Below are 18,829 nucleotides of genomic sequence, written 5' to 3'. Positions count from 1 at the left end.
TTTCTCAGATCAAAAATAACTGGTCAGTAATAGTAAAACTCCTAAAAATGCCATTATTCATGACCAATGAAAATATGATTGTACAATACCCAGGAAAAGGAGCAAGGGGAGGTAGTATATTAATATTTTCATAGAAGAGATACCTGTTACAGATAATTTGGACGTTTTCTTTCAATTTTCGTGGCACAGGGATCGGCTGAACTTAGGTTCACGCTCAATTTGGAAAAGTCAGGCAAATAAAGAAGTCAAGGCTTTGCATCTACTGTGGACCTGATTCAAGACCAGTTCTGGGTACCATACATAACCTTAACATGCTGCATCCACTGAAGTAAGCCACAGTAAGGGTTTCTTGCATTCTCATACTCTACTGCTTGTATTTAAGGCCAGGTTGGAGAGGGCTTTGAACAACCTTGTCAAGAGGAACTGCCCATGGTAGGGGGTTGTTGGAATTAGACGGTCTCTTAAGGTCCCAAACCATTCTATGATGTTTTTCTTGCTCAGGTTCAAAGTTGATGTAGGATTTCCAGATGAGGAGAGACTTCGGATTTGTAGGCTACGTTTATAGCATCTGCAACTAGCCTTATATTTAATACTGAAATAATACTTTTTAAGTATTTTTAATGGGGGAACAGGGATGAAGATGAAATTTGTAGAAATTTCAGGTGCCTGAGTATTAATTGACTGTATGAGCTAGGATTAAGATGAAGTAGTATCAGCGCACATAATCCGGTTAGTTTATTCCTGTAAGCGTGCTTCTTCCTCCATGTTTCTGCATACCCTGCTAGAAGCGGATGCTAACTTTGATGGGATGTAGGCTGAGCCGTGATAAGCTGGGGGGCGGGAGTGCCGCGGGCGGGCGGGCAGCAAGGCACGGGGTGGGCGGTGCCACAGGTGGCGCTGGGGGAAATCGCCCTGGGGCGGGGTGGGTGCCCCGCTGCCACAAAGCATTGGCCGGGCCCCCTGGCAGCGGGCCCCTCCCGGCACTCGTGCCCCGGGGCCCCACCAGCCCTGCTCTCCCCAGCCCGCCTCCTGCCTGAGGGGCTCTGCAGGTCCCCCCGGCCGGGCCGCGCTGCCCTCAGCCCTGCTACCAAGGAAAGGAATGGCTGTGCTTCTTCCCCCCTCACCCATCTCTTTTTTTTTCCTCTCCTCTTCTCCCTCGATGGCAGGGACTCGAAATGTTTTTCTCGGATGTCCACGTGAAAATTAAAAAAAAGAAGAAAAAAAAGGTGACGAACACTGACAGAAGTCAGTGGCTTTTTCAAGGTAGAGGCTAAAGAACGTGGAAATTTCTAGTTAGTTAGTGTTACTCTGTTAACAAAACCGATGTGCGAGCCACTTGCTGGTTTTATTTTTTTGTTTTTCTTTACAGTGGTCTCCCCAAAAGCTTTTGTGGGCACGATGTGTATTATGTGCACGATGTACCATTTGGCGGGGCCAAATGGTATATGAGCCCCAGGCAAGCCATGAGGGAGCTCGTTCTGCCTGGGCTGCTCTTTGGGGTAAGTGCTTTGTTTTTCCTTCAGTCAGTTGCAGGGGTCTTTGGGTGGGTCGGAGTCTATGGACTGACGCATTTCCAAGTAGAGAGCGGTACGCCCATCTTTGTGAGGTAACAACTAGTAGGATCTCTTAGAGGAAAGCAATCTATATAGTAGTAGTAAGTGCCTGTATTGCATGCAGCTCTTCTTCAGGTGAGTAATTGTTATAGAATGTTTATGGATAGGATGACAGCGGTACTGTGTGTGTTTGCTTTGTCGCTCTAGATCCCTTATGATGTTTGCAGAATTACAGGGCAGATGCTATGTAGAATGCTAAATGCATATTTCTATACATTTATGGCCGTTTGGCATTTTTGGACTGCGGGCGGCGGCCAGGACTACGCGTTTTTTTTTTTTTATTTTCGGGCGGCCGCCAGGTCTACCCGGCGGAGGGTACCTCTGCTACCGAGGGCGGAACTGCCTACGTGACTGGCAGGGAACCGAGGGCGGAACTGACGTCAGGGCGTGCCTTCACTGAGGGCCAAAACGGCTCCGTGATTGGCTGGACCGTGAGGGCGGGTGTGGTGTCCGAGCGAGCCGTCGTTGAGGGCAGAAGCGCTCCATGATTGGCTGGGAACCCAGGGGGGAAGTGGCGTCACGGCTAGCCTTAACTCAGGGCGGAAGCGCTCCGTGATTGGCTCGGAGGAACGCAGGGCGGAGGTGCCGTGCAGGGCTTGCCGGCACTATGGGCGGAAGCTGTCGGGCCGGGCCGGGCCGGGCTCGGGCCGGGCCGGGCCGCCGAGGCGCGGTGCCGACACGAGGTTGGTGGTCGGTGCCGCCCCGGGCCGGGCCGGGAGGGGGCGAGGCGGCGGGCGGTTGGGGCGCCACGCGGTCGGCAGCTTCTGCGGAAACGGCCCTTGTGCGGGGCGGGGCGGCGCCGCGCCGGAGCGGAGCGGACCGGGCGTGCGGCGGGGTCTGCACTGCGCGGGGCTTCGGAGGGCTGGGGGAGAGGGGGGCGGGCGGGCGCAGAGAGGGCGGCGGGGGGGGGGGGGGGGGGCGGTTGCGTGCGCTTGGCCGACTCCCCTCTGGGTCGGATGGACTGCTCCGTCCCGCGGCATGCTGGGAGCTGTAGTTCTGTGGTGCGCGGCCGGTCTTTCCCCGGGCCGGGGCCGGGGCCGGGGCCGGGCCGTGCGCGCCGGGAGGCGCAGGTTGCCGCTGGCTGCGAGCGCGGCTGCCGGCGGTGAGGCGAGCGAGAGCCTTCGGGGGCGCTTCCCCGGAGCGTCGGGCCGGGAGGGGTGGGGGCTGCGGCGGCCGGGCGCGGGTCCTCGCTGCGCTCGATCGTCGGGCTGCGCCTCAGAGATTTTTCTCCCCCCGCGTGCTGACGGCCGGCTCTCTCCTTTCCCTGCGGCTCACCAGGGCAGAAGCAGCTCCCCGCCGCTGGGACCCCTGCGGGGTTTGTCGCCGAGCGAAGGTGGCGCAGCAGCTGAAGGGAGGAAAGCTGCAGCTGGCGTGCTGCAGTCGCAGGTTTCCCAGGAGAAAGAGCAGCCCGTCTGTCCCAGCTGTCCGGGTAAGTCGCAGCGACCTCCGGGTGAAACCGAGGCGTGCTCGTAAACTTCCTGCAGCCCAGGCTCAAAGGCTGAATCGAATTTGCAGAAGCACGAACCACTCGGCGCGGGGAAGCGCAAAGGAAAGCCGCGTAGTGCCTGCCAAGCTGTAGTAGCTTCTTAGACCTAGAACGAATTGGCCTGTCGACCTCTGTCTCTTTGTTGCTCAGTCTGTGGTACGAGAGGCTAACCTTTGTCCCGCCTCAGCTTTCAGAGTTGTCGTAGAAATAAACCGGTGCTTGCGGGGCTTTCCAGAACGCTGGTTGTGGTCGGTCAAGACAGACGTGAGAGGTAATTTCTGCCTGTCTGTCTGTCTATTGGTTATGTCCCGAGAGTTTTGCTTGAACTGTGTGCAACAAAAGAAGCCTTGGGCCCGTACTGAGCAGCGAGAGAAAGCAAAACTCCAGGTAAGTGCTGGCCGTGGCAAAGTTGCTTGGGAATTGAGCGGCTGGGGGCTTTCCAGCAGAACTCGATACGCAGACAGAAATGTGACCTTCGAGGTCTGCCTTGCGTTGAAGCTGTGGTGTTTGACCCATAACTGTATGGAGTTGCTAAATCCTAGAGGGAATGATAGAGACGTCCCTGGTGCAGCCTTTTTTGCCACAGTCATTGCAGAAATGTTGGAAAAGTGAGTATCATCCCTCTCTTTAAATTCACCTTTTAAAGCATTCTTTCTGCAGACTCCTGTCTGTGGTTTAGGTACTTGATTTGCGTGAAACAGAGCCAGACGTTCCTATTAACTAGCGCCCCGATTGAAATTGCCTGTCGTCAGAGAACAGGAGCTATCAATGGTGCTTGGCAGTTTAAAATCTCTTGGCTTCTATGGAGGCTAACTTGCCAAAGCGAATAGGAAGTAGCCTAAAGTTCAGTAAAGACGCTGAATAGAAAAGGTCCTCTTCTTGACGGGAAAAGAGCTTCGCAGAACATGAGCTCTGTTTCCCGTAGGGCTCCCTACTTACCCACCCGTTCAGCGATTATTGCAGGCTTTGACTGGTCCCCTCAGGTCCAATATCGCACAAGCATTGTGCCGCAGACGGTACCTTAGCTTACTTTCCATCTCGTGCTGCGTTACTTATACCCGCAGAAGACTTACTTCAGCGTCAAATAAACCCTGTGCGAAGCGTCCCCGACTCATGCTAGTGGGACCATCCCGTCGTGGCTGGTAAAATCCAGGAACAGGACGATGCTTGGAGGAACGTAACCTATGGAGGAGCTGGCAACAGTCTCCTGTTAGGCAACAGGTTTTCGAGACTGGTTTTCCCACCCCCCCGCGCATTTTGAAGGAGGCAGTCCCTAAGCTGATGCAATCCAACTGCATCTAAGCTGTAGGTTGTTACTTCCATAAGTTATAAAGGAACTTGATTTTTGTTTGTTTTTGTTTTTTTTTTTAAATCGAGGCTCGTGTGCATGCGTTTGGCTTGTTCCGATGGCCGGTGTAGATGATCGCTCACGTGCCCCAAGGCTCCCTGTGCTGATGTTGGATCTGCCCCTCGGTAAAGGACGGCATCCCGTGTGTTCAGCTTTTCTTCCTTACTGTGTCATATGTATGTATGTCTTTATTTACTTTTCTGAAAGAAAGGGTGGATTTTTCATGGGTCTCTCTGTGAGCGTATCGAACCAGGCCGCAGTAAATACGTGTAAGCGAGTAGGCTGCAGCGTGTACTGGGCAGTATCGGAGTGCTACCCTGCTAGCAGTGGAGAGCCAGGTGAAGGTGTCTAGGGTAAGGGCTTGTTCTGCCTCAGGTTGAACGGAAAGTTTCTGAAGTTGAGCATCCCGGGGGATGTTTGTAGGACTATTGTTAGACGATAAAAGTTCAGATGGCTGTCGACAAAGGGGATTTTGTTGGCTCTTTTAGATAGCTATTCCTACCAAAGATCGGATCGGTTACAAAAGGTTGTAGTAACCTCGCAGTCTCTATGTTCTGTAGCGTCTGTAGCAAAATAAACTGGCAGATGAATAAATGAGCAGGTACAAATACACGTGACTCTACAGCTGAGATAAAATAACATGCAGTTTCTTCTGTGTTTTGTCTTTCAAAGCACATTGTTGCTGAGCGCCTGAGCTTTTTGCTCGCGTTACCGAGGCAAGGAATGACTGCGCTTCTTCCCCCCTCATCCCTCTCTTTTTTTTTTTTTCTCTTCCTCTCCCTTGATGACAGGGACTCGAAATGTTTTCCTCAGATGTCCACGTGAAAATTAAAAAAAAAAAAAAAAAAAAAAGGCGATGGTGAACACTGACAGAATTGGGTGACTTTTTCAAGGTAGAGGGCAAAGAACGTGGAAATTTCTAGTACGTTAGCGTTACTCTGTTAACAGAACCAACGTACATGCCGCTTGCTGTTCCTAGTTTTTTGGTTTGGTTTTCCTTTCAGTAGTCTCCCCAAAGGCTCCACAAAGGACACCTTGTGTATCTTTTCTGTTCTTCCAGGATTCATTCGTCAGGAAAGACGACCGTGAAATCTGAGGGCTGTGGACGAGGGCTGTGGAACCATCTGGTAGATGGTTGTTGCAGTTGCCTTTGGTCACGTCATTCGTCCTTTTAGCTTGCCCTTTACTTTACCTTGAGTGGAATTTTTCTTGCCACGCTATGTTTGCAGTGGTAACATTGCTGCCAAGGTGTTTTTTGACTAAAAATGATCTTAACTGTAGTAGTGAATTCACAGCGTGTGGCTTTGTGTACTGACTCCCATGATCACAACTTTTTTTTTTTTTCCTTTGTCATAGATAGGAGAAAAGCTCTTTCCAGAGAGATGGAGAAGGAATTGATTATACCTCTGCCTCATCCTGTGAGACCGGAAGACGGTGAGTGACTAACTGTAAGCTGCAATTCTCAGGAGTCGCATGGCTAAGAGTCTCGGGTTCCTTCTCTGCCTGACCCCCAGGGCCTTAGGCATGGGAAATCTTAGGCTTAATGTTTTTCTCTATGAAATACTGTCACACTAAGGGGCGTAGCTGACTAACTGTTACGGGTCTGGTCGGATTCAGGTTACTGAACTATCACGGTCACGGATTCACCAATAACGTAGCACGCCCTCGCTCTAGTCGCGTTCAATGAGAACTGTCACGGCTAGGAACAATGCAACGAAGGGCAGTTTATTACAGCAACAAGGACACAGGTTCTTTGGATCGCCGGCGATAAATTCACTGTCCGCGAAAGCAAGCGAGCACGCATGAAATACACAGGTACTCGTCCTGGCTGTTAATGCATTAAAAGGCACAAAGGCTCTAGAGATTCCTAAGTTTCCAGGGAGACACCTGGTACAACCAAGCGTTCAAATATTACCCCACAGCATCCCAGTGCGGGGGGAAGAGAGGCTCAGCCCGTCGACTGATCCTGGAAGTCAGAAAGGTATCCTTGGTGATGGTATCTTCCCTAACACCCCCTTTCACTTAAGACAGTTTACATCTATTTTCTCTCCTTTAGGTGGGGCTTGAGTGACTCTAGTCAGGCATACCTTGGTTATGTTTGGTGTAAAGTTTTCTTGCTTTCGTTTAAAGGTAGAGGGGTCTGAGAAACTCAGAGCATGCCCTCAGTGAGGGGTGGTCGCACCTTGGAGACACGGAGCTTTTGGGATGGAGGTGTGTTTTGGTATTATGATGATACTAGAATGAGCAAAAGTTCCCTAGAGTGCAGTGTTTTGTTAAAAACATGACAGGTCGTTGGCTCAGGGTAGCAAACGTGCAGCTTATCGGTCTCAGTGTGCACAAGAGCATCTGGTCCCCATCTGGTCGCAGAGCCTATCCGTGGTGTTTCCACTCCGCTTTACGCTCCGTCCCCTTCCTTAGAGTCAGCACGCCAAGTTCCCCTAGTGCGATAGCACGTAAAGTTGGAGGCCTAGGGAACGCTTAGGTAGCGCAGCTGCCCTCCACCCTGAAAGCTTCTTCGATGCTGTACGCTTTCTTTAAAAGGTGAATATGAGTTTAATTTGCCTTGTTACTTAAGGCAATTACTCCGCAACTGCCCAAAGCAGTGACAGTGAGAAGCCCCCTTCCAGCATCCGCTCCCCACGCAGGGAGGGACGGACGGACAGACGGACGCCGCTCTTTGCCTTGCCTGCCAGGGGAAGGGGAGAACGACCGGGCAGGGAGCCCCACCGCAGCCCCCCTCCTGGGAGTCCTGCACAGCAGTTTAATAAAGTTTGCTTTCCGGCCCGTGCCCCCTTTGGTGGTTGCCATCGGGGGAAGTGGCTGTCGCCGTCTGTGTGTGGGTGCAGGTTCCGTAGCGGGGAGGGTGTGGAGGGGGGGGGTGGCCCCGTGTCCACCGGCCGCTGGATGCTGATGACCCCTCGGAATGCGGGGCCAGCCCTGCCGTTTGGGGGGGCAGCTTGCTGCTGTCTTTGCTCCCCGGGCTGGGGGGACTGCCCTGTGTGGCGGGGGCTGCTTGCAGAGGCGCAAGTGGGGAGGGGGCTGGGGGTTCCCGGCAGGACCCCCAGGGCAGGGGATGGCGTTGTGGAGGCCAGGTCCCGGGGGATTGGCGGCTGGGGCAAGGAAAGCCCAGGTGGGGGTGGCATGGGGTGGCAGGCACAGGTCTGCGGGTGCTGGGCTGCAGGTGGGGAAGCCTGGGGCTGGCTCCATGGTGTCTGCAGTGTCAAGCCGCCAGGAGCACCATTCCCCCAGCAAGCCGGGAGTTGTGGTCGTTGGGCTCAGAGCATCCCCTTGCCCATGTTGGGTTCGTTGTTATTATCTCCCTGCCTTTTTTGTCCCGATAAAAAATGTACTGTTTCAGCTTGCTGCCGCTCAGCTTCCCAGCCGTGAGCGGCACGTTGCTCAAGGCAGACACTTCCTCCCTGAGGCGGCGTGGGGTGCAAATTTCTGCTGTTTTCGTTTGTGCTTTCTCTGAGAAAATAGTCTGGGAAGCCGTCCCTGCTGCCCTCAGGACGCATCCTGCCGCAGAGAAGCGGGTACTGCAGGCGGCGGGGCCACGCATGCGCGGTGGCGCTTTTGAATGCCCCCTTCCGCCACCTGCTGGTGAAAATCCGGTACTGCAGGCGCCTTGGGTCAGTGCATACGCTGTGGCGCCCCCTACCGCCGCCTGGTGGCGAAAAGTGGGTACTGCAGCCGCCGCGGGGCCGCGCATACGCTGTGGCACCCTCTGCGCCACCAGGTGGCGAAAAGTGGGTACTGCAGGCGCCTCGGGACACCGCATACGCTGTGGCGCCCTCTGCCGCCGCCTGCTGGCGAAAAGAGGGTACTGCAGGCGCCTCGGGGCTGCGCATATGCTGTGGCGCCCTCTGCGCCACCAGGTGGCAAAAAGTGGGAACTGCAGGCGTCTCGGGACCGCGCATACGCTGTGGCGCCCTCTGCCGCCGCCTGCTGGCCAAAAGTGGGCACTGCAGGCGCAACCGGGGCCGCGCATGCGCGGTGGCGCCCCCCGGCGCCCTCTGCCGCCGCCTGGTGGCCAAAAGTGGGTACTGCAGGCGGCCCCGGGGCCGCGCATGCGCGGTGGCGCCCCCCGGCGCCCTCTGCCGCCGCCTGCTGGCCAAAAGTGGGTACTGCAGGCGCCCCCGGGGCCGCGCATGCGCGGTGGCGCCCCCCGGCGCCCTCTGCCGCAGCCTGCTGGCCAAAAGTGGGTACTGCAGGCGCCTCGGGGCACTGCATACGCTGTGGCGCCCTCTGCCGCCGCCCGGTGGCCAAAAGTGGGTACTGCAGGCGGCCCCGGGGACGCGCATGCGCGGTGGCGCCCCCCGGCGCCCTCTGCCGCCGCCTGGTGGCCAAAAGTGGGTACTGCAGGCGCCCCGGGGCCGCGCATACGCTGTGGCACCCTCTGCTGCCGCCTGGTGGCCAAAAGTGGGTACTGCAGGCGGCGGGGCCACGCTTGCGCGGTGGCGCCCCCCGGCGCCCTCTGCCGCCGCCCGGTGGCCAAAAGTGGGTACTGCAGGCGCCCCCGGGGCTGCGCATGCGCGGTGGCGCCCCCCGGCGCCCTCTGCCGCCGCCCGGTGGCCAAAAGTGGGTACTGCAGGCGCCCCCGGGGCCGCGCATGCGCGGTGGCGCCCCCCGGCGCCCTCTGCCGCCGCCTGCTGGCCAAAAGTGGGTACTGCAGGCGCCCCCGGGGCCGCGCATGCGCGTTGGCGCCCCCCGGCGCCCTCTGCCGCCGCCGGGTGGCCAAAAGTGGGTACTGCAGGCGGCGGGGCCACGCATGCGCGGTGGCGCCCCCCGGCGCCCTCTGCCGCCGCCTGCTGGCCAAAAGCGGGTACTGCAGGCGCCCCCGGGGCCGCGCATGCGCGGTGGCGCCCCCCGGCGCCCTCTGCCGCCGCCTGGTGGCCAAAAGTGGGTACTGCAGGCGCCCCGGGGCCGCGCATACGCTGTGGCACCCTCTGCTGCCGCCTGGTGGCCAAAAGTGGGTACTGCAGGCGGCGGGGCCACGCTTGCGCGGTGGCGCCCCCCGGCGCCCTCTGCCGCCGCCCGGTGGCCAAAAGTGGGTACTGCAGGCGCCCCCGGGGCTGCGCATGCGCGGTGGCGCCCCCCGGCGCCCTCTGCCGCCGCCCGGTGGCCAAAAGTGGGTACTGCAGGCGCCCCCGGGGCCGCGCATGCGCGGTGGCGCCCCCCGCCGCCCTCTGCCGCCGCCTGCTGGCCAAAAGTGGGTACTGCAGGCGCCCCCGGGGTCGCGCATGCGCGGTGGCGCCCCCCGGCGCCCTCTGCCGCCGCCTGGTGGCCAAAAGTGGGTACTGCAGGCGGCGGGGCCACGCATGCGCGGTGGCGCCCCCCGGCGCCCTCTGCCGCCGCCTGCTGGCCAAAAGCGGGTACTGCAGGCGCCCCCGGGGCCGCGCATGCGCGGTGGCGCCCCCCGGCGCCCTCTGCCGCCGCCCGGTGGCCAAAAGTGGGTACTGCAGGCGCCCCCGGGGCCGCGCATGTGCGGTGGCGCCCCCCGGCGCCCTCTGCCGCCGCCCGGTGGCCAAAAGTGGGTACTGCAGGCGGCCCCGGGGCCGCGCATGCGCGGTGGCGCCCCCCGGCGCCCTCTGCCGCCGCCTGCTGGCCAAAAGTGGGTACTGCAGGCGCCCCCGGGGCCGCGCATGCGCGGTGGCGCCCCCCGGCGCCCTCTGCCGCCGCCTGCTGGCCAAAAGTGGGTACTGCAGGCGGCCCCGGGGCCGCGCATGCGCGGTGTCGCCCCCCGGCGCCCTCTGCTGCCGCCTGCTGGCCAAAAGTGGGTACTGCAGGCGCCCCCGGGGCCGCGCATGCGCGGTGGCGCCCCCGGCGCCCTCTGCCGCCGCCTGGTGGCCAAAAGTGGGTACTGCAGGCGGCGGGGCCGCGCATGCGCGGTGTCGCCCCCCGGCGCCCTCTGCCGCCGCCTGCTGGCCAAAAGTGGGTACTGCAGGCGGCCCCGGGGCCGCGCATGCGCGGTGGCGCCCCCCGGCGCCCTCTGCCGCCGCCTGCTGGCCAAAAGTGGGTACTGCAGGCGGCCCCGGGGCCGCGCATGCGCGGTGGCGCCCCCCGGCGCCCTCTGCCGCCGCCTGCTGGCCAAAAGTGGGTACTGCAGGCGGCCCCGGGGCCGCGCATGCGCGGTGGCGCCCCCCGGCGCCCTCTGCCGCCGCCAGGTGGCCAAAAGTGGGTACTGCAGGCGGCCCCGGGGCCGCGCATGCGCGGTGGCGCCCCCCGGCGCCCTCTGCCGCCGCCTGCTGGCCAAAAGTGGGTACTGCAGGCGGCCCCGGGGCCGCGCATGCGCGGTGGCGACCCCGGTGACCTCTGCCGCCGCCCGGTGGCCAAAAGTGGGTACTGCAGGCGCCCCGGGGACGCGCATGCGCGGTGGCGCCCCCCGGCGCCCTCTGCCGCCGCCCGGTGGCCAAAAGTGGGTACTGCAGGCGGCCCCGGGGCCGCGCATGTGCGGTGGCGCCCCCCGGCGCCCTCTGCCGCCGCCCGGTGGCCAAAAGTGGGTACTGCAGGCGGCCCCGGGGCCGCGCATGCGCGGTGTCGCCCCCCGGCGCCCTCTGCCGCCGCCTGCTGGCCAAAAGTGGGTACTGCAGGCGGCCCCGGGGCCGCGCATGCGCGGTGGCGCCCCCGGCGCCCTCTGCCGCCGCCTGCTGGCCAAAAGTGGGTACTGCAGGCGGCCCCCGGGGCCGCGCATGCGCGGTGTCGCCCCCCCGGCGCCCTCTGCCGCCGCCTGCTGGCCAAAAGTGGGTACTGCAGGCGCCCCCGGGGCCGCGCATGCGCGGTGGCGCCCCCCGGCGCCCTCTGCCGCCGCCTGCTGGCCAAAAGTGGGTACTGCAGGCGCCTCGGGGCACCGCATACGCTGTGGCACCCTCTGCCGCCGCCTGGTGGCCAAAAGTGGGTACTGCAGGCGGCGGGGCCACGCATGCGCGGTGGCGCCCCCCGGCGCCCTCTGCCGCCGCCTGCTGGCCAAAAGTGGGTACTGCAGGCGGCCCCGGGGCCGCGCATGCGCGGTGGCGCCCCCCGGCGCCCTCTGCCGCCGCCCGGTGGCCAAAAGTGGGTACTGCAGGCGGCCCCGGGGCCGCGCATGCGCGGTGGCGCCCCCCGGCGCCCTCTGCCGCCGCCTGCTGGCCAAAAGTGGGTACTGCAGGCGGCCCCGGGGCCGCGCATGCGCGGTGGCGCCCCCCGGCGCCCTCTGCCGCCGCCTGCTGGCCAAAAGTGGGTACTGCAGGCGCCCCCGGGGTCGCGCATGCGCGGTGGCGCCCCCCGGCGCCCTCTGCCGCCGCCCGGTGGCCAAAAGTGGGTACTGCAGGCGCCCCCGGGGCCGCGCATGCGCGGTGGCGCCCCCCGCCGCCCTCTGCCGCCGCCTGCTGGCCAAAAGTGGGTACTGCAGGCGCCCCCGGGGTCGCGCATGCGCGGTGGCGCCCCCCGGCGCCCTCTGCCGCCGCCTGGTGGCCAAAAGTGGGTACTGCAGGCGGCGGGGCCACGCATGCGCGGTGGCGCCCCCCGGCGCCCTCTGCCGCCGCCTGCTGGCCAAAAGCGGGTACTGCAGGCGCCCCCGGGGCCGCGCATGCGCGGTGGCGCCCCCCGGCGCCCTCTGCCGCCGCCCGGTGGCCAAAAGTGGGTACTGCAGGCGCCCCCGGGGCCGCGCATGCGCGGTGGCGCCCCCCGGCGCCCTCTGCCGCCGCCTGCTGGCCAAAAGTGGGTACTGCAGGCGCCCCCGGGGCCGCGCATGCGCGGTGGCGCCCCCCGGCGCCCTCTGCCGCCGCCTGCTGGCCAAAAGTGGGTACTGCAGGCGCCCCCGGGTCCGCGCATGCGCGGTGTCGCCCCCGGCGCCCTCTGCCGCCGCCTGCTGGCCAAAAGTGGGTACTGCAGGCGGCCCCGGGGCCGCGCATGCGCGGTGGCGCCCCCCGGCGCCCTCTGCCGCCGCCTGCTGGCCAAAAGTGGGTACTGCAGGCGGCCCCGGGGCCGCGCATGCGCGGTGGCGCCCCCCGGCGCCCTCTGCCGCCGCCTGCTGGCCAAAAGTGGGTACTGCAGGCGGCCCCGGGGCCGCGCATGCGCGGTGGCGCCCCCGGCGCCCTCTGCCGCCGCCTGCTGGCCAAAAGTGGGTACTGCAGGCGGCCCCGGGGCCGCGCATGCGCGGTGGCGCCCCCCGGTGACCTCTGCCGCCGCCCGGTGGCCAAAAGTGGGTACTGCAGGCGCCCCGGGGACGCGCATGCGCGGTGGCGCCCCCCGGCGCCCTCTGCCGCCGCCCGGTGGCCAAAAGTGGGTACTGCAGGCGCCCCCGGGGCCGCGCATGTGCGGTGGCGCCCCCCGGCGCCCTCTGCCGCCGCCCGGTGGCCAAAAGTGGGTACTGCAGGCGGCCCCGGGGCCGCGCATGCGCGGTGTCGCCCCCCGGCGCCCTCTGCCGCCGCCTGCTGGCCAAAAGTGGGTACTGCAGGCGGCCCCGGGGCCGCGCATGCGCGGTGGCGCCCCCGGCGCCCTCTGCCGCCGCCTGCTGGCCAAAAGTGGGTACTGCAGGCGGCCCCCGGGGCCGCGCATGCGCGGTGTCGCCCCCCCGGCGCCCTCTGCCGCCGCCTGCTGGCCAAAAGTGGGTACTGCAGGCGCCCCCGGGGCCGCGCATGCGCGGTGGCGCCCCCCGGCGCCCTCTGCCGCCGCCTGCTGGCCAAAAGTGGGTACTGCAGGCGCCTCGGGGCACCGCATACGCTGTGGCACCCTCTGCCGCCGCCTGGTGGCCAAAAGTGGGTACTGCAGGCGGCCCCGGGGCCGCGCATGCGCGGTGGCGCCCCCCGGCGCCCTCTGCCGCCGCCCGGTGGCCAAAAGTGGGTACTGCAGGCGCCCCCGGGGCCGCGCATGCGCGGTGGCGCCCCCCGGCGCCCTCTGCCGCCGCCTGCTCGCCAAAAGTGGGTACTGCAGGCGCCCCCGGGGCCGCGCATGCGCGGTGGCGCCCCCCGGCGCCCTCTGCCGCCCCCCGGTGGCCAAAAGTGGGTACTGCTGGCGCCCCCGGGGCCGCGCATGTGCGGTGGCGCCCCCCGGCGCCCTCTGCCGCCGCCCGGTGGCCAAAAGTGGGTACTGCAGGCGCCCCCGGGGCCGCGCATGCGCGGTGTCGCCCCCCGGCGCCCTCTGCCGCCGCCTGCTGGCCAAAAGTGGGTACTGCAGGCGGCCCCGGGGCCGCGCATGCGCGGTGGCGCCCCCCGGCGCCCTCTGCCGCCGCCTGCTGGCCAAAAGTGGGTACTGCAGGCGCCCCCGGGGCCGCGCATGCGCGGTGGCGCCCCCCGGCGCCCTCTGCCGCCGCCCGGTGGCCAAAAGTGGGTACTGCAGGCGCCCCGGGGCCGCGCATGCGCGGTGGCGCCCCCCGGCGCCCTCTGCCGCCGCCTGCTGGCCAAAAGTGGGTACTGCAGGCGCCCCCGGGGCCGCGCATGCGCGGTGGCGCCCCCCGGCGCCCTCTGCCGCCGCCTGGTGGCCAAAAGTGGGTACTGCAGGCGCCCCCGGGTCCGCGCATGCGCGGTGTCGCCCCCGGCGCCCTCTGCCGCCTCCTGGTGGCCAAAAGTGGGTACTGCAGGCGCCCCGGGGCCGCGCATGCGCGGTGGCGCCCCCTGGCGCCCTCTGCCGCCGCCTGGTGGCCAAAAGTGGGTACTGCAGGCGCCCCGGGGCCGCGCATGCGCGGTGGCGCCCCCTGGCGCCCTCTGCCGCCGGCTGGTGGCCAAAAGTGGGTACTGCAGGCGCCCCGGGGCCGCGCATGCGCGGTGGCGCCCCCTGGCGCCCTCTGCCGCCGCCCGGTGGCCAAAAGTGGGTACTGCAGGCGCCCCGGGGCCGCGCATGCGCGGTGGCGCCCCCTGGCGCCCCCTGCCGCCGCCTGGTGGCCAAAAGTGGGTACTGCAGGCGCCGCGGGGCCGCGCATGCGCGGTGGCGCCCCCTGGCGCCCTCTGCCGCCGCCTGGTGGCCAAAAGTGGGTACTGCAGGCGCCCCGGGGCCGCGCATGCGCGGTGGCGCCCCCTGGCGCCCTCTGCCGCCGCCTGGTGGCCAAAAGTGGGTACTGCAGGCGCCCCGGGGCCGCGCATGCGCGGTGGCGCCCCCTGGCGCCCTCTGCCGCCGCCTGTTGGCCAAAAGTGGGTACTGCAGGCGCCCCGGGGCCGCGCATGCGCGGTGGCGCCCCCTGGCGCCCTCTGCCGCCGCCTGGTGGCCAAAAGTGGGTACTGCAGGCGCCCCGGGGCCGCGAGTGATGTTACTACATCATTTACTACATTTTTTCCTGCGAGCGATGTTACTACATTGATTTTGGTTTTGGGGTGTAATATGTTATGCTGCTAAATTTTTCTTCCTGTGCAGAAGAAAAGTTGAGCTAATTCCAGTTAGCTTCAGTAACTTGCTTTCTCATATTGTCATTTCAATATTCAAAGCTGAAGCAAAAGCATTGGTATTGTTGCTTCTAGAGAGACGCCAGTTTTCCGGTCTGCACTCTGCATGCTGTTCAGATAAGCTAGAAAAAAATAAAGGAAAAGAAAAACAGCTGCTGCTTCTCCTGCTCTCTTTCTGCTTTCTACTTTCTTGTGCTTTGCCCCTCCCCTTTCCCAGGTGATTGGCTTTGGGTTCCAGGCAGGGCCTAATGGTAACTGAGTCACAGGCATCCCATCAGAGAGCTCATTCTGCCTGGGCTGCAGTTTGGGGTAAGTGCTTTGTTTTTGCTTCAGTCAGTTGCAGAGGTCTTTAGGTGGGTCAGAGTCTACGGACTGATGCGTTTCCAAGTAGAGATAGGTACATCCTTCTTTGTGAGGTAACAACTAGTAGGATCCTTGCTGATCCTGGCTGGAATAATAATAATGCACAACACAGAAATCATATGAGAAATATCATATACAATATACCGCGTTATCGAAGGTGCCTTTTAAACAACATTGATAGAAACTCAGGGGGCGATAGTACTGACCCTGGGTGTGGAACTATCCACGCAGGGAATAACCCACGCTGCACCAAATATGGTAGCCACAGGAACGCTAATATACATAGCGCACGCCAGATGCAACGTGAGAATCCTGCAACTGGATGGCCTGTCCCAAATGGCGAGAGGTGGTACTGGCTACGTGGCAATAAAGCCAGGAAGGTGTTGCCCCTGGGATGGAAGGGAGCTTGCACCCTGGAGGCAATAATTCCAAACGTAACTATTATTGAAGACCCACAAAGCCAAAGGCCCCTTGAGACCACACGCAGGATTAAGCGGACTCCAGACAATTCTCTAGTAAAATTCTCTAGTATTTCACAGCTTTGCAAGGTGGTTTTTACCTTGGTTAGGGGTGGGTGAATTAGAAAAAGCGATTGTAAATATCTCCGCTATAACTGAAGAACTAGAAAATAAGTTTGATAAGTTTGCAAAAATAGGACTGTAGAATCGAATAGTATTCGATTCATTAATAACCTCATAAGGAGGAGCGTGCACTGTAATTAATGCTAGTTGCTGTATAGATGTAGATCAAACGGGACGAATTTGACTGATATTTGGGGGGAAAAAAAAGTATACTGGGGGGGCGTGGGGGGGAAAGATCCTACATAGAGTAGCTCAAGATGACAGTTCCTGGGCATTTAGAAACATTTGGGAGAAACTAACTTCGTGGTTACCTGAACAGAATTGGCTCAAACAACTATTTGTTGGTATTGTAAAAATAATGGCATTGTACGCCTACCATCCCCCGTGACATCCGAAGAAGACTATTGCGCCTTAACGTTGGAGAAACTCAAGAGCGCGGTACGTGAAGAGGTGCAAAAACAACAGTAGGAGTAAGGAAAGAAGAGGAGGGAACTGTGAGAAACTAAGTTGTGTTTTTGCAGTAGAGAACTAATTTTCTGTATTCCGAGGTAGTTGTGCAGTCATAATGAGGAGAAACGCTACGTGGGTAAGCGGACAGTAGGCGGCCTCACTGTTCCGAAATAAGGCAGAAGCTTGAGGAAAAACAGGCTGAGCAGCATGGGAACAGTAAAACAAAGATCACAGGTTCCTGAAACATAAGAAAGGGGAAAAAAAAAAGGAAGTAAGAAGGGAGCAATTAAAGGGTTGAAAAAGAAGTAAAATTGTACATACATGGGACAGAGGAGCGTCGAGCAGCTTGTGAACCTGCAGTACTCGGCCAATGAGGACACAGGGGAGGGGATCAGGCGTCGGGGAATAGGGAATAAAAGTTGATGCTGTGCTTACTGCAATGCGCTCCTGATCGGCAGGACGCCCGCCACTGCAACCGCGAATAAAATAGCCTCAGAGAAGATCGTTTGTCAAGAAAATTATTTGAGATGTTTCTCGCAGATATACTTGACGAGGGAGGACCAAGAACACCCCGCCCTTCTTTAAAAAAAAAATAAAATAAAAAAATAAAAAAAAGGCATCACGGGCAGCCTCAGGGTCGCCTTCCCACAGGGAAGCGGCGCCGTGATTGGCTGGACCGTGAGGGCGGAAGTGGCGTCACGGCTAGCCTTAACTCAGGGCGGAAGCGCTCCGTGATTGGCTCGGAGGAACGCAGGGCGGAGGTGCCGTGCAGGGCTTGCCGGCACTATGGGCGGAAGCTGTCGGGCCGGGCCGCGCTGGGCTCAGCTCGGGCCGGGCCGCCGAGGCGCGGTGCCGCAACGAGGTTGGTGGTCGGTGCCGCCCCGGGCCGGGCCGGGCCGGGAGGGGACGAGGCGGCGGGCGGTTGGGGCGCCACGCGGTCGGCAGCTTCTGCGGAAACGGCCCTTGTGCGGGGCGGGGGCGGCGCCGCGCCGGAGCGGAGCGGACCGGGCGTGCGGCGGGGTCTGCACTGCGCGGGGCTTCGGAGGGCTGGGGGAGAGGGGGGCGAAGCGGCGCGGGGGGGGGGGGCGGGCGGGCGGGCGGGCTCAGAGAGTGCGGCGGGGGCGGGGGTTGTGTGCGCTTGGCCGACTCCCCTCTGCGTCGGATGGACTGCTCCGTCCCGCGGCATGCTGGGAGCTGTAGTTCTGTGGTGCGCGGCCGGTCTTTCCCCGAGCTGGGGCTGGGGCCGGGCCGTGCGCGCCGGGAGGCGCAGGTTGCCGCTGGCTGCGAGCGCGGCTGCAGGCGGTGAGGCGAGCGAGAGCCTTCGGGGGCGCTTCCCCGGAGCGTCGGGCCGGGAGGGGTGGGGGGCTGCGGCGGCCGGGCGCGGGTCCTCGCTGCGCTCGATCGTCGGGCTGCGCCTCGGAGGTTTTCCTCCCCCCGCGTGCTGACGGCCGGCTCTCTCCTTTCCCTGCGGCTCACCAGGGCAGAAGCAGCTCCCCGCCGCTGGGACCCCCGCGGGGTTTGTCGCCGAGCGAAGGTGGCGCGGCAGCTGAAGGGAGGAAAGCTGCAGCTGGCGTGCTGCAGTCGCAGGTGTCCCAGGAGAAAGAGCAGCCCGTCTGTCCCAGCTGTCCGGGTAAGTCGCAGCGACCTCCGGGTGAAATCCAGGCGTGAAGGGGATTTTGGTGGCTCTCTTACACAGCTAGTCCTACCAAAGATCGCATCGGTTACGAAAAGTAGTAGTAACCTTGTAGTTTGCGTGTTCTGTAACATCTGTAGCACAATAAACTGGCAGGTGAAGAAATGAGCGGGTACAAATACACGTGACTCCATCGCTGAGATTAAATAACGTGCAGGTTCTTCTGCGTTTTGTCTTTCAAAGCGCGTTGTTTGACTCGGTGATCCTTAACGATGATCCTCGGTGGTCCCTTCCAACTCAGGATATTCTATGATTCTGTTGTTGCCGAGCGCCTGAGCTTTTTGCTCACATTACTGAGGAAAGGAATGGCTGTGCTTCTTCCCCACCCCCCTCTCTTTTTCCTTTTTTTTCCTCTCCTCTTCTCCCTCGATGACGGGGACTCGAAATGTTTTTCTCAGATGTCCATGCGAAAATTTAAAAAAAAAAAAGAAGCTGATGGTGAACACTGACAGAATTGGGTGACACTTTCAAGGTAGAGGGCAAAGAACGTGGAAATTTCTAGTACGTTAGTGTTACTCTGTTAGCAAAACCGACGTACACGCCGCTTGCTGTTCCTAGTTTTTTGGTTTGGCCTGGTTTTCCTTTCAGAAGTCTCCCCGAAGGCCTTTGTGGACAAAACTTGTCCCACTTCAGCTTTAAGAATTATCCTAGAAATAATGAACAAGTGCTTGCAGGGCTTTCCGGAACGCTAGTTGTGGTCAGTCAAGAACGAATTGGGAGGCAATTCCTTTCGTGGAATTGCAGAGTGATCGAGAGATCAAGGCCAGCGTTGTGAAGAAATAGTGCCAGGTTATAGTCACAGGTGACTGCCTTCTGAAGGGAACAGAGGCTCCCATCTGCAGACCAGACCATCTTTATCGAGAGCTTTTCTACCAGCCTGGGGCTTGGATCAGGGACATTGCTAGCGAGCTTACGAGCTTAGTTCAAACTTCAGATTATTCCC

The 18,829-nt window shown here is 62.0% G+C and overlaps 1 protein-coding gene across 50 annotated transcripts in view; it reads left to right on the top strand.

The window, feature by feature from the left end:
* Positions 1-82: 82 nt before the first annotated feature.
* Positions 83-18,829, top strand: part of LOC310901669 (uncharacterized protein) — a 37,609-nt gene continuing 18,862 nt past the window's right edge. For 7 of the 50 annotated variants that reach the window (XR_014585988.1, XR_014585989.1, XR_014585990.1 and 4 more), the window contains exons 1-2: positions 13,531-15,108; positions 17,673-17,823. Coding sequence is in view for 28 of the 50 variants with exons in the window: in XM_083841753.1 (XP_083697879.1) it covers positions 312-328; positions 1,370-1,499; positions 2,892-3,042; positions 3,287-3,370; positions 4,477-4,623; positions 5,804-5,881; positions 6,182-6,262; positions 6,370-6,428; positions 7,023-7,358 (1,083 nt within the window). In the remaining 22 variants the exon portion in view is untranslated. The other 43 variants (XR_014585991.1, XM_083841747.1, XM_083841745.1 and 40 more) reach the window with 40 other exon arrangements.

The sequence above is a fragment of the Anser anser genome (assembly GCF_964211835.1).
Source record: "Anser anser genome assembly, chromosome: 6".
In the NCBI taxonomy this organism is placed as follows: Eukaryota; Metazoa; Chordata; class Aves; order Anseriformes; family Anatidae; genus Anser; species Anser anser.
The sequence above is the reverse complement of the archived record's forward strand: the minus strand, read 5'-3'. Positions and strand labels throughout refer to the sequence as shown.